This window comes from Apostichopus japonicus, chromosome 1 (assembly GCF_037975245.1).
Source record: "Apostichopus japonicus isolate 1M-3 chromosome 1, ASM3797524v1, whole genome shotgun sequence".
Taxonomy (NCBI): domain Eukaryota; kingdom Metazoa; phylum Echinodermata; class Holothuroidea; order Aspidochirotida; family Stichopodidae; genus Apostichopus; species Apostichopus japonicus.
The window spans coordinates 15,028,172-15,050,521 of NC_092561.1; the positions used below are offsets into that span (position 1 = coordinate 15,028,172).

Below are 22,350 nucleotides of genomic sequence, written 5' to 3' on the forward strand. Positions count from 1 at the left end.
ATATATATTGTAACTATATTTAGCACTGTAGATTTACAAGCAAAAGTATAATTAACACTATAATTATTACTATTCTTATTTTTTTTCTTTCTTCAAAAATATTTATCTTTTTAAACACATTTTCCTCAACCATAAGAATATTTAATATTTATAGGAAAATATTTTGATATGCTGATGTAATTTACACTACCAAAATATTTGAACAGTGAATATAGAAGCTATATATTGTTACAATGTTGCACTGTAGTCATACATCTAGTGAATATTTACCAGCAATTTAATTGTAATTAACTTTTATTTATTCAATTTCTTTTGAGGGGAAAAATCTGTATCTTTCTAAAGACATTTTCCCCTACCATAAGAGTGTTATATAAGTTGTCTGTTGATCACTCAACGAATAAAACTCTGAATAACAACTACTAGTGTTCCACTAGTCTCAAATAGGCTCAACCTATATAGGTTTAGATTTATAATTTGTGAATATATCTGTATATGGTGATAAATTACTCACTTCTCTCCTGGATTTTAAACTGAGATTCCAACCCGTTTGTCATGATCCTTATGCATATCTAGATTTTTCAACTATTTAACGAATAGTTTTTGAATTGTTCTGTTCTCATCTCATTAAACATGCATAACGTGTATCATCATAAAACGTTAATTGCCAGAACTGCTTGTTATACTGTGTTACTCTGACTATAGCATGCAACACATCTTTACCTCCTGATTAATGTCTATCTCCGTCAATATCCCAAGCGAAGACAATTTAATATCCGCATTTAAACATAATTATGGCAGATTAGTTTCATTATTACAAGATTGGTGCTAATTATCACTCACAATTTGCTACTTACTGCAGGACAGCTTAAAAGTCCTTCAATAAAATTTGTAACATATTTCAGAAGATACTCCACTGAAGTTTTAGAAATTGCAACTAATTTGGTTTTTAAGTGTCTGCCTGCTTTCCTCGCATTTTCTTCATTATTATTATTATGATTATTATTATCATTTTTTTAAAGTTTTTACAATTTCTTTGCAGCTATAAAATTTGTTAAGGTTTTAGAGTATTATTACCCTTAGGCTAGATATTTGCATCAATGATTCGTGGTATGCTTTAAAAGATTCATGAGCAGATGTAGAAAGAACAAACGAGTCTCTCTCTCTCGTCAGATGCTGACTCAGAACTGCTACAGAGAGAAATTTATTGGAATTGGCTTTTAGAGTTATATTTAAATCAAATAAGGATTGGATATACATACACTTGTTGTGTGGAAGGCAACATTATTTGAAACCCTAGCTGATACATTAAATATGAGATTATTATTGTAATGAGGCTCTCTTTTCCCTGAATTGATGTCCTAATGTGATTTTCTCGATACAAGATATCACAAATTAGTAACAGTTAAGCATGTTTAATGATGAGCGAACAACAGACAGAAAATCATACTGGTTTTCTCCTTTGAGATGTATATTAACTAATGGACTGTAGTCACTGCACAATAAAAGTACCTGCGTAAAACCAGGCTGCTGAATCTTGTTGAAAGTGCATGCTGTCTATTTTAGGAAAGACCTGATTATAAAATTGTGTAAATTTCAACATGTGAAAGTGTCTACTTTCTTTTAGTAAGCATTCTACTATTGTCAGACAAACATAAAATAACACCAATTATTAGCTTAAGGCCTATACATTATATATCCATGCAATAACATAACAAAAGAGCCTATATATGTACTCTTTAAGGAAGTTTAGATACAAGATTTACAAATTAGCGACAGTTATGCATGTTTAATGAAGAGCTAACAACAGAGAAAACAGGTTTCACCTTGAATTATCAACTAATCCTGTTTTTTTTCTTTGAGATGTACAGTATATCATCTAATGGACTCTAGTCACGGTTCAATAAAAGTACCTCAGTGCCTAAAACTAGGCTGCTGAATCTTGTTGAAAGTGCATGCTGTCTATTTTAGGAAGGACCTGAATGAATATTGTGCAACTTTCCAACAGGTGAAAGTGTCTACATTCTTTTAGTATAAAGCATTCTACTAATGTCAGACAAACATAAAATAACACCAACATTAAAGTTAAGGCCTATACTTTATATCCATGCAATGATAAAAACAAAGGCCTGCAGATGTAATCTGTAAGTAAATAATAGCCTTTTCATGTATAAGGAATTTTATAGCAGTCTTCTTGAAAAGTTGGTTAATATGTGAATATATACAATATGTAGATAGGGAATCAAATGTTGACACCATGATGCAGGTTTGGTGATTATAGAAGTAAAGAAATTTCACAGAATTTCGTTGTTGGGTTGGATCATTCACTCAAAGCCTAACTGTGAATATGCTCACACATAGGCTCTGTACAGATGCATGTACAATCGCAGGGAGTTGGGACAGTTATTCAATGGACTGTTCCATTTAATCACATGCAACAACAACTCTGAAATTTAAGCTGCCAGTCGCAGATTTCTACATAATGTTATCAGATATATAATATATGGTCCATTGCCTGTTTACTTAAATTAAAGATTGTGCTTGAAAGAAAAATTATTGAAGTTGATCAAAAGGGCTTCAAAAAGTACTTTTAAATTTCTTTTCTTATTCGATGCAAAATGAAACTGATAACTGTTGAAAAAAAAATATATATATCTTCAGAATAAAAATCTGTAGACAAAATTTCAATTATGGGGAAGATCAGAGAAATTTGACACAAAACTGCCTCCAAAACTAATTGCTTATTCTCAGCACTGCCTTGTGTTCGTCTTCTCCAATTTCATCATTCAAATTTGGAGAAAGATCATTTTTTTTTCATTTGTATTTCCTCATTCCTTTAATTTCACTATATTTTGTAAGCTTCTATGATGTGTCTTTTGATGACACTTCAGATCTGAAATTCAACTCGATGTCGAGCATAAATTACTTTTCCAAAATCATTGAGGGGAGGTGGATCGGGCCGGGCCAGAAGGAGGTCACCGGTCACCGGGGTTTTCATAAATTGAAAATAGACTTGCGCTCCCTTCACCCCCTTAACAGGTAGCACAGTTACAAAACAAATATAGTTACTGTATAGTGATGTCACCATTATCCCGACCTTCAGATGAAGTCACTCGTTACCAAACTCAATTAGCGAAATTTTAGAAGTTTCTTACAGTATTTATCAATTTTAGAAGCTTCTTAAGCTTCACACAGATACATATCGAGGCATCTTTAAGAGCTGCAGCTACCTAGAGCTGTTATTCAGGCAAGATTGATATGGAACATGTATGCATGTTAATATAAACAGCCCCTTAGTTGTCTTCTTATCATCAGCCCAGTGAATATTAAATATTAAATGATTTCATATTTTGAGGAATTAATCAACGATATTGTGAGCGGATATTTGAGTTTGTCTTCGTCTTCTTTCCCACATCTCAGGTTTGAACAGCCAAAGAGGAGGATGACATCAGAGGCAGTTCAGCCTGATCTCTTCACCAACAGCTCATCCATGAGCAGCTTGGGAGAATCTCTGGGATTGGTAAGTTCTTAGTTAATATGTGACCCATTCTGTCAAAATCAAGATCATGTTGAAAAGAGTGTATCATTTTCTGAGTAAAGTAACATAGCAGATTAAAATATGATATCAAGATCAATACGTGCTGGATAATTATATACCACACTGGCAGTTAGATGTTGTTTGTAATAAAAAATCAAATGAGGTTTAATGCTCATATTGTTGAAGGAAACTGTTTGAAATGTATGTTATCAATTACATTAGGATTTTGTGTGAGCTTATGATCATCCTGTGATGTTTATTTCCAGCAGTTACTGAAAATTCACAGACGATTATGAATATTAACAACAAAAAGGTGAAAATCTACCCCCAGTGATCAACTGTGCACTTCCTCAGCTTTTTTGGGCAATACTGAGCATATTTTATGGCTCAATCTTGCCGATTTTGTATGCCCAAGGAGTGGAAACAGGGTGACTGTGGGGGCAAGGGACCAATTGTTGTGAGATGGAAATTGCTGTACCCAAAGTGGTCCTGTGCTTTTAACATATGATATAAATCAGGGGTGCAACAGCCCTCTGTGCTATTGGGGATACAAAAAGGAGATGGGTGGGGTGGCCAGGGGGGGGAAGGGTGAATGGTTCCAATGACACCTGCACTGCCCCGTTTATGCACCATTAATCTTTGGGATATATGTATAGTCTCTGAAGTGAATGAATTAACACTACAGAATCTTCTATGTGTTTCTGTAGTTTACACATGTATTGTACTACACATATTGACAGAGACTTTATAATATTTACCCAATAATGATGACATAATTTATTGATAGAAAACATCCCAAGATATTTAAGTGCTTCATTTTTTGGTCAAGCGAAAAGATATATTGTGAACAATTTAGCACTATTATGAAAGCGCCTTCAAAGTGCCGTCCACGGAGCACTAGGTTTAATGGAAATTGTTGTTTATTCACAATCATGATAAACTGATACTTACACATCTGTCAACTTAAAGTCTGCCGGTAGCTTTCAGCACTCGTAATTAGTCTATCGTTCTTGATGAATAAATTACGGTGAAGAAAAGTCCACCATCTCAATCTCCTGGTATGTACCAGATTTCTAATATTTGTTGGTTGGGGGGGGGGAGGGGGATAAGGGGTAAATTTAGACCTTTCCATACTAATGTAGGGATAAAAATTGGCAAAATCATTTTGATGACCTGGTTATGAATACTCTCATAACCAATCTCAACAATTGTCACATGTGATGGTCATTTCTGATGGTCATTTCTGAAGGTCAAAACAACTACTACAATCCAGATGGTTTTGATAGCTTTTCCATCTGTGAAGTTTTTTATTTGAGGCTTTTAATCTGGTAGTCAGTTTGAGAGTTGGCAGTCAGAATTGCTATTTAAGTTGACTTGATAAATCAATCAATGGTGCAAAGCCCACTCACTGCACACTATACGACTGATCACAACTAGACGCAACTAACTGACCTTAGATGGAACTTAATGGTGTGTGTGTTTAAGACTACGACCGACAGCAAGATTTGGACAGTCGTGAGTCGCCAGATTTCATCTAAGAACCCTTAATTAATCAAAAATTTCTGAGGACACCCCCTGTCCTTAGACCCCTCCCATAGGAAGGCATTCACAAATAAACATTGTGTCCCCCCTAATTAAGTTCTGTGCCCCTAAGATTAAAATGTCTGGCAACGCCACTGTCTTTGGAATCCCACAAAGCAAGGAATTAATATACTGTAGTCAATGTTACTTGTAATGAATGCATGAACAAGCTGTTCTACAGACTTATATATTCAGAGAAACACGGTTTTTACCTAGTATGTTACGCACGTGTGATAATATGCAGACTTGCACTTACAGAGTTGACAAAGTACCCCATAGAGAGGGTGGGTGCAAGCTGCACCCCCAAGGTTCCTCGTAGACGTAACAAAAGGGAATGTCTCTTTATCTCCCATTTTTATTGGAGATATAATTTAGGGAAGCTTTGTATATTTAGATGCATCAACATGATGATGGTTTTGTCATCATTTAGTTTCTCTTTATTGACTGCCATCCATTCCCTGATATCACAAGAGCACTCTCAACACAAGTGACATCATTTTCTGTGTCTGAACAAATAAAACTAGTTATTAAAAATTTGCGTATCATTGGCATCTTAATGCATACTTATACCATGTGTCCTAATTATTTCACCTAAAACAATATTATTTATACATATTAAAGATGGTCGGTCCTTGGACCGATCCTTGGGGCACACCATAACATAGAGGACCGTATGAGAAGGACTGATCCCTTTTAATGTCGTATGTGGGCCCATACTGGTCTTATGCTCGAGTCTCCTACTGGCCAAGTGCCTAGGACCGACCCTTTGGGTACACCATAACATAGAGAACCGTATGAGTCAGACTGATAACTTTGAATGTGGTTTTTGGGCCCATACTGGTCTTAAGCTTGAGTCCCCTACCGGCCAAGTGCCAGCACAGTGCTCAATCTGGAGCAAGGTTTTGGTTCATTCTCAGTGGCCATTGCTTCATCGACCTTCCTCTCTAGATGGAGACCCTACCATTTTGTGCATTGTTACCCTCTTACTTAATTAGCTGACTTCCCTGTTTCCTAAACCTTTTGACAGTTAAATTTGGAAAATAACAACAGTTAAATAAATCAACAACATTTGGGAAAGTTGGATTTTAACAGAGTATTAGAGATTCTAGTGTTTTTTTTTTTTTGGGGGGGGGGGGGATCCAATCTACGCAAATTGTCATCTTTGAGAAATTAGAGCAAAATGTGGTGACATGATAGTAACATCATTATATCTTCAATATTAAATCAATTTCTAGATGTACGTATTTGCTGAAACAACAAACCATGTTTGCTCACTGCGGCATCCTTACATTCGTGATATACCATATATGTACGTAGTGTAAAAACAAACCGAGAAACGAACGAACGACCGGGAAAGTAAAATCTACAATTGACGTACAGGTACTAACAAGATCTGCAACGTCGTCGGTAAACACAACAATCTTCTGAGATTACAATAACAGAGGGTTAATTCTCAGTCATGTTTTGATGTCTCAGTTTGCCTGGTACTGTAGTAGCATGTCAATCAAATTAGTGCTGCCGTGTGTATGGTTTGATACACAGTGTATATATTACTGTACCGATGCATGACTGCGGCCTCTAATTCTAAGGAACACCCCATCGTAATGGAGGACGTCTCTTCTCAGTGCACTTGCCACAGAGTGTATATGTATACTGTACACTCTAGCTGCACCGACCAATGCACACATGTATCATTTATTGCAACACGTATAGTCACGTGCCCCCTCATGCGTGACGGGCGGTCTCGGGAGTTATTCCACATCATCAATCTTGAAAAACGTAATCTAACAGAATCCCATAAATTCATTATGAACTTGAAAATTTGTCGCTGTTGACTGCACCACAGGCTGGCCTAGGCAATATTTTCTTAATCTCAACATTTTCGGGGTTTTGTTTCAGTTCTGTGTGTGTATAATCTTCAGATTTGAACATGTTCCATGTTGGATAAACAAAGCCAGGAGTTGTTTCTTTGTTGTCGTTGTTCACTGTGGATGAGTTGAGTAAATGTTAAAAGTGCATGTAAACCATAGTGTTTACTTGAAAGATACAGCATTACAATTGCTCTTGAACCCAAGTACAAAAAAGGTTAATCGCATTTTGCCATCGTAGAATTTTTGCACCTACCCAGCTCCAAACATATTAAGAGTAAATCGAGCCCCTTTGTACAATTTTATCACTGGTCTGAAGTTTGAAGTCTCCCTCATGTTATTAAGTATATTATGAAAACATTAATACTTTATTCTGTGTACCCCTTAACACCGGTGCTGTGACCGAGTGGATAAAGACAGTGGCATATGAAGAATATCCAGCTAGGTCATACAGTAGAAAGGTGGGGGCTTCATCCTTTAGCACTCAACGTTTTCCCCTCTGAAAATGTCTTCTAAATTGGAATGATTCCAACTTTTGAGTTAAACTGTCCAACTGGAAGCCACCCGACATGAAATTTTTAATCCATTAGCCCCTGCAGGCTTCTCCCACATTTTGTGGTCGCCTGAGCGAAGTAAAAATGACTGCCTCATTACTATAATTAATATTAATATTGTTTTAAACCAGGTCCCTGGTGCTTTACTCTCCAGTGCCCTCCCACCTTGTCTGGCTTGCCTATCCATACCCCTTTCCACTATATTTGTTGGAATAGGAGCCACAGGTGACTGACCTAGGCATTCAAAATAGTCTAAAAATACTTCCAAGATAGCAGAATATCAAGATGGGATTTATCATACATACATCTACAACTTGAAACTTGTGTTAATTAACAGACATTTTCATTAAGCCATGTATGAACATAGAATCTCGTTAGAAAGCACAGTGCCATATAAATATGAAACCAAAGCACTACGGTCTCATGCTGTAGTTCATTATTGTCACATCCATGAAATTTTACAATCAACCATGGATGCATCTTCCGTTCATTTTTTAATAAGGATAATTTTTATGCCGAAGTCAGCATTTTAGCTATAATGATAATATAGATAGAGTGATATGTCATGCATAATTAGTCCTCACATGATCATGCATTGCCATCTCATTAAAAGTTTCAAGAACTAGACTCTGGTAATTGGTCTTAACCAAACACTGCACTATACAGTATTATAGACTATTCTAGATTGATGACAGATGATCTCTTCAGAGACGTTCAAATTGACTTTAAAGGGACTATAGTTTTCAAATGATGGTATTTACAAAGATTTTAAATAACTGAAGATCAAAATTTTAAAAAAAAAAAAATTTAAAATTAAAAAATAAAGAATTATTACAGATAAGAACATGTGAGCGCCATAATTATTGTTGTACTGTAAAACCACAGGGTTCCAGTAAATTGCAATTAAATTACCTTGGAATGATATTTGGTTAGTAATAAAGCCTTGAGAATGGTACTTTTGGAGAGAAGAGGAACTGGGTGCTGACCCTGAAGTATATAAGGGAGGAAGTGGGAGGCAGCACGTACAGTAGATGTTATCAACTTTTGTAAGCTAGGTTGTTTTGAGTGCGTGCGTAGCACAGAGACAGGTGAGTATCTTTCTTTGTAAATGCCAAAACCGGTAAGTTTGGGGGATATCTCAATGAATGTTAACAACTTGTAATCTAATGTGTAAAAAGTAAGTTGGCCTGACGTTTCGATCCTAGCAGGATCTGCTTCGGAGGTTAAATGACAAGTTACAGAGACTACGATGAACAAAAAAAAAATATGTAATTCAAATGTGACCCATACTCATCTGTCTCTCTTACCCCCCTCCCCTCCCCCTCCCCTCCCCCCAGACCATTTTGACAAACTTTCAAAATGTAGGCTTTCGATTAAATTTGTTGATGTAAAACATCACCTTTTTCTTTCTCTCTTCTCAGCTCTCGCAGGCGTCTTTGTCAGCCACTGTCCCTCTGGAAGAAAACTTGGGCAGGATCAACTTCACCTTGCGGTATCAATTTACAGAGCAGACGTTAGAAGTCAGGGTAATTAAAGCCCAGGCGTTGCCTGCAAAGGACTTCAGGTAAGGCAAACATGTTGCTCTGTCAGTGATAAAATGTCAGTCTTGGTCAGACAGAAAACTTGACAACCTTACAGGCAGCCCAAAAACATAGCATTATTTATTCATCATTCCCAACCTTTTTGTGGGTTGAATTGTCGGAGAAATTGTATCAAGTAGATTTCCTTAAGTAGCATTTTTTTTACCCTTTTCTTCCGGTGCTTCGTCATGGAAACGATATTCAGTGAAATGCCTAAAAAAAACTTGAGGTGTTTACCAAATGTTCTGTGTTTTACTTCTCATCTAATAGGTACGATGTATTGGTTATAATCTGTGTCGTATTTACAAAACTGCGTAAAAATGACTATGAAAAATGCCCGTCTAAGATGTACGACTGACGCAAAATTTGACGAATAGCAGAGCTTCATTCCTTTTTACGAACCCATCATCCACTTTCAATAATTTTTCAATAACATATGAATCATTCCCCTTCATCGGGTTGTAATATATTATTACAATTTAAAAAACTGTTGATGTACAGTGGTAGTTTTTATCTGTGTGTGTACAAGTGGCCAGGTGGCAAGGATATAGTATCTCAAAGCTTTAATAATTATGATGAGAGGATGGGGGGGGGGTAGATCATGTTAAGCAAACTAACGTAAGGGAAGGTTGGGCTACAGGGGGCGGGATGTGGGTGATGGAAGAAGAACAATCGGGATCATGTTGGATATTTCCTCCCACATCTTTTTACAGTATCATTTGAGTGACTGTTAAATTATGCAATATGTACAGTAAGGTGACTGTAAGTTGCGACACTTCTCTGATTTTGTTATTATAAATTGAGGTCATTAATACGATGAGTTGCTTCCAAGCATCCAAGAATCGTTCATTTAACTGAGAGGTGTTGGGCCTATTTTAAAGAGATTATTCATATAACTAACAAGACTAAATATTTTAAACGTTCGCGATCCATTTTGTTACATAACATTTCCGTAAAATATCAGGAGAAAAAAGTTCCTATCCTTTTATCACATTATGCTGTGAACATCAAATCCCAACTTTTTTTTTTAATGTTTTTTTTGTAGCGGATATTCATCGTAAGTAATCTCTACCTCCTAGAGTGCATGTTTGGGCTTTTTTATATATATTTTTTTATTATTGTCATCTTTAATGAGGGTAGTCCTGCTCAGTGCAGAAGCACTGCTTTCCAGAGGAGCCCTCCATACAAAATACATACAATAATATGCAGTAGAACACGGTAAACATCCAAAAGCACAGAAAGGACGGCGAAAAGATAGACAAACAAATATCACACATCTAAACTAAATATATAAGTTTTCATATTGCGTTTAAAAATGGGCTTGCTTCTCCTTTAATGAAAACATGGCTATGTGAGTAGCACTCCTGGCTATTAAACTTTGTCCCTGACAGTGGCATCAGTCATTTTGGTGTTTTAATTAAATTCCACACACCTTAATTAGATATGCATGTCTCTTACCAAAGAGATCAGGCCATGCAAGGACACTCCATCACGACTATTAAGTGGACTTCATTATTTTACCATATTGTTTTCATTAGAAAAGAAACAGATGTCAAGATACTTGGAAGAGAGGAATACTGTCAGCGTCAAATGACCAGAATGGGTTTCCCAGAAAAAATAAAATAAAAAATAGAACCTGTAAACTGAAGTCCATTTTATGAAATAGATTAATTTAGTGGCCCTAATTTACTATTTTTTTCCGGGGGGGGGGGGTGAAGGATTTATGGCAAATTAATGGCAAGAGTCATATGTTGAGTCTCTCTGTATAGACTTGGTGGATACAGTATGACAAGAACAGTATTAATAAACCAGTTGACTTTCCCTCAAGTGGTTGCATTGTCTTAAATCATACTCACTGCAGTTCTAGGTTACCATTACTAAATTACCCTGTCATTAGTGATGGTACATTAGTAATTACCTTCATTCAATTAATAAATTACGAATTTAAAATAATCAAAAAATCACGTCTTTTATGTAGAGATTGAGGAATTAGTCACCTTGACTGCATGATTAATTCTTATTGGCCATGTAGTTTATTTTGTTTCATGTTTCAAGATACTGAAATTTAGGGCAAGATTCCGAGTGAAGAGGAAGAATGTCAAGGTCTTGCGATTTTCACTGGTTTTTGTCACTTATTCCTCTTGTCTATGTCACTTTTCTCTAATGTTTTCTTCTGTTAAAAAAACCTCTTTATTCCCCTGCTAAGTTCCATTCTTCAAAAAAAAAAAAATCAATCTGGGGCCTCTTCCAAAAGTTTTTGGCAAGAAAAATGAGCTGTAAGCATAATTTAGTTCAAAAGGAGGTATATATTGGAAAAATTTTGCACACTTTCTTTGCATGCAGACACTTCTTTCATTTTTTTTAATGTATTTTCTTATAAACTGCTAGCGCAATTTTGGTATTGAATGATCCTTTTCTCACGGGCCCACTTTATCAAGGAATCATAAATTCGCGAGTGAATGATAAATTATTCCTTATTAGAGGGATATAAGCTTAGACACACAGTGAGATGGATGGTGTACCTCCAGTGGGCTCTACGGTAGGTACCTGTGTGGGAACAGCTCAATCGTCTATCTGGACAACACTATTCATCATGAAATTCCATACAGATTCATTTCTGAGATGGGGTATTGCATATTCATGCCTGAGATGGGTATTGCATATTCATGTCTGAGATGGGTATTGCAGATTCATGTCTGAGATGGGTATTGCATATTCATGTCTGAGATAGGTATTGCAGATTCATGTCTGAGATGGGTATTGCATATTCATGTCTGAGATGGGTATTGCATATTCATGTCTGAGATGGGTATTGCATATTCATGTCTGTCTAAGATGGGTATTGCAGACTCATGCCTGAGACGGTAGGTTTAATATACTGAATTTAATCACACCACCTTTTTTCCCCTTTTTTTAAAAACTTTTCTGTTTGCTTTCAAATTTCAGTGGTACCAGCGATCCATTTGTGAAAATCCTTCTGTTACCAGATAAAAAGACCAAATTAGAGACACAGGTGAAGAGGAAGAATTTAAATCCAGTCTGGAATGAGACCTTTCTTTTCCAAGGTAAGTGGATCATTAAGCTGATCCAAGGTCTTGAAGGTAGTCAGTTATCCACCCCAAATATGCTAGAAAGTTTAATATACTGGTCACTCATGATGAAAACTGTCAGAAGTATTTTATACTACCACCCTTTAGAGCTATGGGTATGATTGGGGTCATTTTTCACCAAAATTGTACAAAGTCATTTTGAATAAAACTTGGAGAGTAATAACGTACACAACAAAGGTACTGGTATAGCCTTGTGTTTATTCTCTTTCAATAAACAGATGAGTGTGTGTCTGTATCCAGTGTACATATATATATCAATATATATGATATTGTCATTTATATGGCCTCGGGTTAGAGAGATACATCAATAAAATATGTTGAATAGAATATACATCTCTCTCTCTCTCTCTCACTTGTATCTTGAATTGACTTTGCGACTGCGGAAATATCAGACGAGCATGATTTTGTCGTAAAAGAGACCGTTAGTTTTGTCTCAATCAATTCATCTTGTCACAGTTCAAAGAACTTCTAATAATATATGAGCCAGTTGTCAGCAGAAATCTGGTATCTTTATTTGATGATGCACTCTATGTGTATTAGAAGCCACTAATATATTTGTATATACATATAGATATATTTATGTATGTATATTATATATATATATACATATATGTATGTTTATATATATATATATATATATATATATATATATGTATATATATATATATGTATATATATATATGGTATACCTATACTGCATGTATAGTATACCTATACTGTATGTATATATATATATTTATATAGTATACCTATACTGTAATTTATAGCATGTTGTTATGGAGTTTCACGCAGCAGGAAGTTAACAATTGAATCTTTGTTATATATTTAACTAGCTAATAGTCATTACATTGTGAGGCTGAAGAAAGGATTAAATTAAAGAAATGATTTTCTTTTTTACTCACACTATCTCAATTACTTATACTGATGTGGCAATATAGTATGCTAAAACATATTCCTGATTCAATTGACATCTGCTGTACTCTAAAGATTTGGAAATATAATCTTAGATCCATAACGATTTAGTCTTGATTAACAAAAATCTGCCTCTGAAAAGGAAATTATTTAAAGTTACTCAACAGAATATTAACCATATCTACTCATAATTTACAAGTATTTCGTACTTTGAAGGAAGTCCCTGTCGAAATAGATATCTTTCAGATGTCCGTAGACTTGACAGCTCGACGTAATAATATTAAACCGATCGATATAGATTTGAAACCCTCGACTGTATTTATGTTAGCGCGAATGCTCACATTGCACGGCTAGCATGGAAGGTAATAGTTAAAGTTAAAGTTTCAAGGGTTACAGTACTCTTGTATCAAGGCAAGACTTCTCACATGACTTTAACAACAATTACCCCTCCCCCAGTTGTTCGTAACTTGTCACATCCTAGTGCCCACATCTCAAACAGTCCCTCCTAGCTGGGGTACTACAAATGAACATGTAAATGTTATAGCTCTGTAAGCTTAGTCTACTGTAGGTTGCTGTTAACTGCTGCAAGTCCTTTCAGATGAGTATAGGGTGGTATTGAGTCAGCTAGCCCACACCATTATCTTTCATGCATTTAAAGTAATATAGTGGGGAACATACAAACTATCCTACCAAGTCTAAACTTAAATGAATTTGACAGCCAGACCGTCGTAACTAACTTTCTTTCTCTAGCCAAACTCTGCCTTTCAGATAGTAGTCCCTAATGTAAACTGTTTGTTGGGATTCGTGGGAGGGTGGGGGGTGGGGTGGGGATATATTTCATTGCTGTACATGGTTTCCTTAATTTGCGATAATAAGGTTGTGTAGGCTGTATTCTGTGTGTGTGTGGTAACACTTATTTTAATTTTAGGCCCAAATGGCTTTATACTGTGATTTGTTTGTGCAAAGAGGCTTCATAAATAGCACTAAATGATATGATGAGCAAATAAAAACATTTCAACATGTAGCCACTACTTATTTTAATCTTTAGGCCTGCATGGTTTCTGAGAATTCTTTTCTATGTCTGCTGGAATGTTTCATTTAGTAAATTCTGTAACCTCTCCCTACATGTTTAATTACTGTACGTGGTTCTTATATTTGCGATATCAAGGTTGTCTTTAACTTTGAAGTAAAGCCTGCAGTATTCTGTGTGCAAATGGTAACACATATTTCTAAATTTAGGCCCACATGGCTAATTACTGAGATTGGTTTTTGCAAAGAGGCTTCATTTCATTAGCTAACATTTAATCTGTCCCTGCATGTTTATTAACATTTTTTCTTCTAAATTTGATACAACAGTGTTGTCTTTATCCTTCTACTTCAACCAACACTGTGAAGTAGCATAGATTTGTTCAAAACCAAAGCCAAACATAGTCACAATTTAATATGAAGTGATAAAATACAAATAGTACTTAACATTATAATAGTGGCTCTATAGAGCTGCAATTGCAGGTGAAAAGTTCATTCCCAAAATAAGGAAATATCCCACTGTATCTTATTTTCAGTTTTCATATTTTACTGCTGGGAGTGACTTCTATTTTTATTCATAGTAGTTGATCACGATTGATCACGATGATCACGATTCATAGTAGTTGATCACGTTGATCACAATTGAAAATATGGAAATTCTTTCATTTTTATTTTTATTTTTATTTGCTCTGTTCCTTCCCATAGGGACAGATCCCAACTGATTTAGTTAGATGAATAATTTCATATAGTCATAGAAAAGCACAAAATTAAACTCATTAATTTGAATTATTGCCATGGGAACAACGCAAGTTTATACATGTCAAGTGTCTCGAGTTATGCCAATGCATTTGGTACTTACCAGCAAAACTCTTGAAAGGGTTGTTGTCTATTTGTTCATCATTTTCTATTAAAACACTTAAATTGCCGTCGGAATATAATTGCTTCTTTCTTTTGTTTTGATTGAATATATCGCAGAGTGGGGGTGGTCAGTGCAATAAAAACGAGTTCCGGATAATTAAAAAAAGCAATTTTGAAAATTGCATAGTATTTCATCTCTATATTACTACTTTTAATAATTTAGAAATATAAATTTAAGGATCTCGCTAGAATGCATACTAATTTCATAACCTAGCTTTGCTCGATAAGAACAAATTGCAGGCGTATAAAGGCAGGATTTCTTTTCCTCTACCCTACCCTGCAGTTTTCCCCTCATCTTCTCTGTGCCCCCCTTGCCCCCTCTATCTGCTTGCCTCTCCAAGCCCCCAAAAATGTATCTATATACATACAGCTAAAATAGCCATTAACATAGAATGTTGTAAAAATAACTTTGGAGAGAGAGAGAGCTAATATGGGAAATTTCATAATATAAAATACTAGCACTATATAACATTCTTTGTTGGTAAGTTTCTCTGTTACAGTACCTCTTTTCATATCGATATGATTTACCATCATGTACTTGTCGTGGATATCATAAACTGAATACTCTTCAATTTGACCTAGAATATTCATGTTCAGTATTTCATTTCCAAGTCATATGTGTCATATATGCAATATATACATGAAGTAAAAATATGATCTTGATAATTCAATTTAGGGTTGCGAACTGAAGACCAGTAATCTGTGAAAATAATTGAAGACTAAGTATTTCCTAGGGGAGTCATATAAGTAACACTGCCTTCTTCTTCAAAGATTGATTTACCTCATTGCCAGGCAATATGTCATTTCTCCATCTTGATTTAATCATCCACACAAAAAAAACCCAGATGGATGAGTGTTCAGCAATATTAAACATGAAATGGACGTTCATTTCTGCGATCTTTCTAGTTCTGAGCTTTTGACATGTCAATAGAAAGTGTCTTTGGCTACGGTATAAAGTATAATATACTCACAAAAGTGACAAGATATTTTCCCTTTTTTAAATTAATTTTTTTTTTTTATAGAAAATCTATAAAACGGTTATGCAGTGGCGCACCTGACAAAAATTCTATTTTTATCTAAATATCTGATCAATTATTGAGGAAATCAAGTTAAGATGAGTGTGGAGGTTTACTGGGCCATCATTGGTTTAGTTTTGCCAGAAAGTGATCCAAAGGACTCGGCAATTGTATAGTGTATTGTGTCAACCACAGATGTGCATTATCAGTCAAAATGTCAGTATGTGGGTTCATTACCCGACCCACTAATTTCATTAAAAAATTGGTGTTTTGGTTTGTGGCATTACCTCAGGAAAATTTCCAAAGGTGCCAGGTGGGTGTGCAATATTGATGGGTAACAACCTATGGTTGCAACTCAAGGCGGAGGGATTTAAAAAATTCCTTTGGTTTTCTGCAGGAGAACTCTGGGACACCCTCAGGAACTGATTATAATATAATGTAATAGAATAAAATAGACACCAGTACAGTGATACACCCTCATTGAAGAAAAGACATACAAGTTTGAATACTTCCCTGAAATATTTATGTTAATGATGAATAACTAGAAAAATTGTATCGGCATTCTACCACAAAAAAATTAAGCCAGTTCAAGCAAATTTTCAAAATTTGAATAATTATAAGACAATCACTCATTTGAAAATTAAATTTTTGTGAGTAGGCCTGCTGTAAGTCATAGTTCCAAGGACATATTTAGAAAAGGTTTCTCAAAAGATACTATTGCTCCAGACTCAGCTTTCCTCTATAGTGGATATTTTTCGAGGAGGCAGAACAATCGTTGAAGTTCAGAATGTGAAGTTAAGATGTTTGAGTAGTATTTCTAATGTCTTCCCATTCTTGCTGATGTTTTGAACAATAAAAGTTCAACATAAGAGCATGAGAGGAAAAAAAGGACTGGTGAGAAAGGGGGTGGGGGGTGGGGATGGGGTAACAAGAGGCTAGGACATGTGGTGGCAACAACAGAGAATTTGCCATTTTATGATATTGCCATCTTTTTCATGATATTGAACAGTATCCACATTTGTTTCTGATCCAGATTATTTCCACATGTATACATTTTTTTTTCTGTTTTTATCTGATAACTTATAGATTATCCTTATGCCAAAGTCCAAGAGAGGATCCTGCACATGCAAGTTCTAGACTATGACAGGTTTAGTCGCAACGACCCTATAGGAGAAGTCAACCAGCCACTCTCTGAAGTCGACCTCACACAAGAGACAGTCCTGTGGAAGTCACTGGTGCCGAGCAAGAAATCTTCGGTGAGCCTTCTTTACAATTGGTTGAATTCATATAATCTACAAAGAAAGGAAAAAGTCTGAATTATTATTTAAAGTTAAAATTTGCTTGGAGTCAAAAGAGCAGGTTAAGGAAATAAATATATTTTTTATCATGTCTATTGTCTATTGTTGCGGTAAGAATGCCGAGCAGCATCTCAAACTAGCCGGATTTAATTATCACCACATATATTGCAAAATATGACAGCAAATGATGATTAATGCCTTGCCTAGATCATATATAGTCAATCCTATATTGCTATGACTGATTTCGGCTAATTATTGAATGAAAATGCTGTATTAAACTCTTGACATTTACATGATCAATGGAAAAGTGGGCGGTAAAGTATTCAAATGTTTGAAAGGAGCAAATCTGACTTGATTCAATTCCTGCTTTATATACACCTTTTTTTTTTCCCTGCTTTCTTTCCAAGTTCATCAATTCAGAAAAAGGTTTTAACAGTGTGCGCTGGTTCATAGCTAGGCATGTTCCTGCTTTGAAATACTATTTTAAGTAAATAAATTTTTAAAAAGCCAATAGTTCCACCAAATGTAATTTTAACTATGAAAAACATAAAAGGTGATTGAAAGAAAGATTATAATAATTTTGATATGACCTGCAATCAATGGTTCAAACTTGATAATCATCTTTATAATATTACAAATTGGCCCAGCTGATTGCAGGGGGGGGGGGGAATATTTTTCAGACATCGCCCTCCAAACTCAAACTTGAAGCAGATATTCATCAAATTTTGTGACCCCTTATATAAATTATAAGCGCCCCTTTTGTGGGTAATAACTTTATAGTTCTGAATTTTTACCACCATTAATTTGTAACTTGAAAAGTGTGCTCTTGTAAAATTAAATAGTTGCCCAAGTTTGGGTTGAAAATTGAAAAAGAAATTATAACTAAGGAGAAACAAACAGAAATAGCAGAAGAGTGTACGTAAAAAGGAGCCATTTTATTTTTAAAAAATTGTCAAATTTGTAGTTAAAAGTGCTTTGTTGTAAAACAAAAAGATAAAGAACCAATCTGTTTTGTTGAAAAATTCTAAAAATTCTAATTAAAATTGCCAAATTGCAAAAACTTAACGATCAAATGTTCATTAAAACAGTCTTCTGTGGTGGAGATTAAAAGTCATCTTTTGTGGACAAAAAATAATACACTCTGAAGCATTGGAATTTTGTAATGAGACATATATATGCACAGCGGATCTAATTCTGTTGGATTGTTCTAGGGGTGACTTTGTAGTTGGCTGCCTCGGATCAAAGACACATGTCTGAGTGGCCCGTCAAGGACTGTTCAGCCCACTTTAAGCCCACTTTAAGCCCTCTTTGACTAGATTACATGTCTGCCAGACGTGACTACAAACACTGTATTTTGGAAGCCGACATTCCTCTGATGTGACTGGAATTGATTCATTAAGATGCTGCCAACAACAAGAAATTTGATCATGCTAATATCTACAAAGACAAAATATAATTGGTGCCTCTTAAATTGATGTTTAAGGGCATGTTAATCTTCTTCTGTTATGTTTAGAACTCTGGGTAATCGGACCCAAAGAATGAAAAAAAAAGTGCTTAAAGTTGTATCATATTACTTGTATTAAGATTTCTGAAACAGTAACTTCAGCTCATCGTCTAGTCCTAGAAATATCGCAATCTCAAGTACCTTAAACACCGTCTTAAAAGTCAATAACTTCTGTGACTATGCATATTTTTGAGATGGTTTTGAACAAGAAATAATTTCTCTGTTGTTGGGTTCTGATCTTGTTACCTTCCAATGATGAGATCATGATTGTCTTGCAGTAGTACTGTATGTTAAATCATATTTGGGAGAGGGTTTACATGTTGCTCTGACCACTTACATGCAATTTACAAATTGAAAACGTTCAAACATGAAATTTGTAGATTGATATGATGGATGTACAGTATGTACTGATGAAGTTTCATACTTAAATAAGTTCAGATTTTGTGACATTTTTATTTCCCTGACACAATTGGACAGTCTCCCAAAGGGTCAGTTTACAGTGGTCAGTGTTGAATTTTGTGGTATACAGGTAAATGTTCTGAGTTAATCACAGGTGACCCTCCCCAGACATTGTGATCACCCTGTCCCAGTGGTGTCACCAACATTCAATCAAATTTCTACCCCATTAAATATTTGAAACGTTCATTCAAATACACCATTCATTTAATAGCTTTGGAGATCTCTGTAAAATGTGATTACCCGTTAGCATAGTCTTGAGGGTATTAAAACACCCACTGTTTTAAATTCTGAAGACATTCTTGAATATGTTATCCAGGTTGTTGACATAACCAAACTTCAGTGTGATATTCAGCAGGCCTCACGTATGCAGACAGCTTGAGGCCGTTTGCAATGAAGCTGTACCTATGGATGTTTCTATTTCTGTTACTGCAGCCATATAGAAAGTTTCTTAGTCGCATTACTTGTACGCCTGCCTTCCTCCTAAAAGGTGTCATGAACACTTTTATTGTCATATGACTACATAATTACATCATGAAAATAAACACCGTCAAGGGTAGTTCCAAAATGACACAACATCGAACGCTACACAGATATCAGTAATGCTGTAAATGGAAGCTTGGCTTAAATTTAATACTCAGTTTAATACTCAGGTTATTGATAATTGCCTGCATGTATGCTAAGAAAGTCACTGCTGTTCAACTTCAAGAACTATTTTAATCTCGCCCACCTAACATTTCCCTGTATTCAGTCATTTGATTCTATAATTAAGCTCCATCCAAATAGTTTGCAATAATTTGCAAGTTTAGTACTGCTGGGAATTCCTTTGAAAACTTTAATTATATGTTGAAATTTGGAAATGTTAAATTCTTTGTAACCCTTCCTTTCCTGTTTCCAGTCCATCCCCCCCCCCGCCCCTACTCCCCCTCCTCTCTACTCTCTCTTATTGACCATCCAATCATTTTCCACTGTGTGATCCTAGTGTGGCATACATGTGGATATTGTAGGGTTGCCATCTGTGCAATCTTCCCTTTGATAACGAAAACTGAGAAAAAAAGGCCACAGAAAGGTAGTTAAAAGATATTCAACCAAGAGTTTGCTAGTACAGTTGTATTAAAATATTATCTATTATTAATACACCTTTGCCTGCTACATTGTGACTTCAAGTACCTTACGCCCGTTCTTGGGGTAAATTATGACAATGAAATTTGCTTCTTCAAGGTTTTATAGTGTCTGCATGTATTTTGTATATGATTCATGATGGTTGAGGTCCTGATACTATGTATGTTGATAATGACAGGCAAGTTCATTTGCATAATACTCAAATGTCAAATAAGACTGAATAGGTCTGCTGGCCCACTTTCCCTATAAAATACTAATTTGAATAAATCCAATCAGATTTGTGTATTTAATCAGTCTCCCCCGGTTTGTTGGTTTCTTGACTGCACCGACCTACCTTCCCTGACTTTCAGTGTACTGTACATTAAAATAGAGGTTACCAGAGTGTACATGTGGGCAATACCATATCTCATCGATTATTTATTGTGAGACTTAGAACGGATTTCCATCCTCCTTTACTGCTTCATTCTGTGAAGTAATTAAATCATCTTTGGGAGAGGGCAGCCTTTCATCTGAACTGGTAAATGGTGGGGCTCGAAAACCTTGTGAACCCGTTTGAACTGGGTTAATGGGTAATTTACTGTCTTAGTTGGAATTCCCTGTGAGACCAAAAAAGAGGGATAAATTTTGAACATTTGAGGGGGGGGGTGGGGGGTATTTGATTACTGTGTCTATCAAACGTGACCTTCAGATACCATCTGATATTTTCAAGGTAATTATTGGTCAGTTTTATTTTATGCAATCACCAAAATTTCTTTTCAGCCAAGTCTGGATTTGCTGCCTCAAACTGTTCAGTTATGCATCCCCTGGGAATTAGTTTGAGCCGAGAAAGATTTTAATTCCAAATCTGTATTAAAAATGTCAAGTTTTTGGTGAAAATAACCCTCTTAGAATTTGTTTAAAATGGAACCTGACAATGTAATATTCCCATGATAACAGGCTCCAATCTAAAGATGACAGAAAATATTGTGAAAGTTGTTGTTGTGTTCTCAACTTTGGTAAAATGAAATGGTTATTACAATTAAACAAAATATATTGAAGATGGTAACAGAAATTAGAGTGGGGGGGGGGGGGGGGGGTACATTATGAGATATAAACAAGTTTATCCTAGCTGTTTGAATTGTACTTCTTTCAAAGGCAAACTACTACAGTATCTCACCCTCATTATGGAAATTGAAATTTTAGCTTTTTTTGATATTTTAGCTACTAAGTTGCAATTTGAAGTCAGAAATATCTGTGTGAATGGTACAGTGGAGCTAAATTTGCATACTCATATCTTGAAATGAGCGATCAGTATTTTGGTTTGATGTGAATAATTGGTACGAATATTACATACAGGCCAGGGCTGAGTGAAAATTAAATGTTTAAGTTTCCAGTTTTTCATACAGTGTCCCTAAAGATTTGTTTTCAATGCTTGTTTGTATGGCTTAGATGTAGACAATTTGAACAAAGATGATCAAATTAGACTGCATCCATCATTATTATTAATGAAGTTATTTGGAAGACATGAAGTGATTTCTTTCTGGAAATATCAATATTTGATTCAGATAAGTTCAAAAGGCCTGCAACGTTCAACGGATAACAGATGTCAAGTTACTGTTATCATTTTCATTGCTATAACTTAGTTTTATAGCCACGGTCCTGTCTCTGGTATTCTATAGATTTACCGTCGTACTATTTTCAAATGTTCTGCAGTAAGGGGAATACAGTAATGTATCTTGTCCAATGGTGCAAAGTTAGTTGATAATAAAACTGCAAAAGTACAGATTCTCCTGCTTTAAGGTCTTGTAGCTTATAAATTATAACATAAATACTCTGGCAATACTTCATGAATATGAGCTTATAATTATGGCATTAATACTCTGGCAATACT

At 35.4% G+C, this 22,350-nt stretch overlaps 1 protein-coding gene across 8 annotated transcripts in view; it reads left to right on the forward strand.

Annotated features, from left to right (window-relative positions):
- LOC139968781 (synaptotagmin-7-like) overlaps window positions 1–22,350 on the forward strand; it is an 89,464-nt gene that overhangs the window by 58,440 nt on the left and 8,674 nt on the right. For all 8 annotated transcript variants that reach the window (XM_071973159.1, XM_071973183.1, XM_071973201.1 and 5 more), the window contains 4 exons: window positions 3,418–3,517; window positions 8,960–9,102; window positions 12,065–12,183; window positions 17,187–17,356. In XM_071973159.1, coding sequence (XP_071829260.1) covers window positions 3,418–3,517; window positions 8,960–9,102; window positions 12,065–12,183; window positions 17,187–17,356 — 532 coding nt within the window. The remainder of the gene's footprint in view (window positions 1–3,417; window positions 3,518–8,959; window positions 9,103–12,064; window positions 12,184–17,186; window positions 17,357–22,350) is intronic.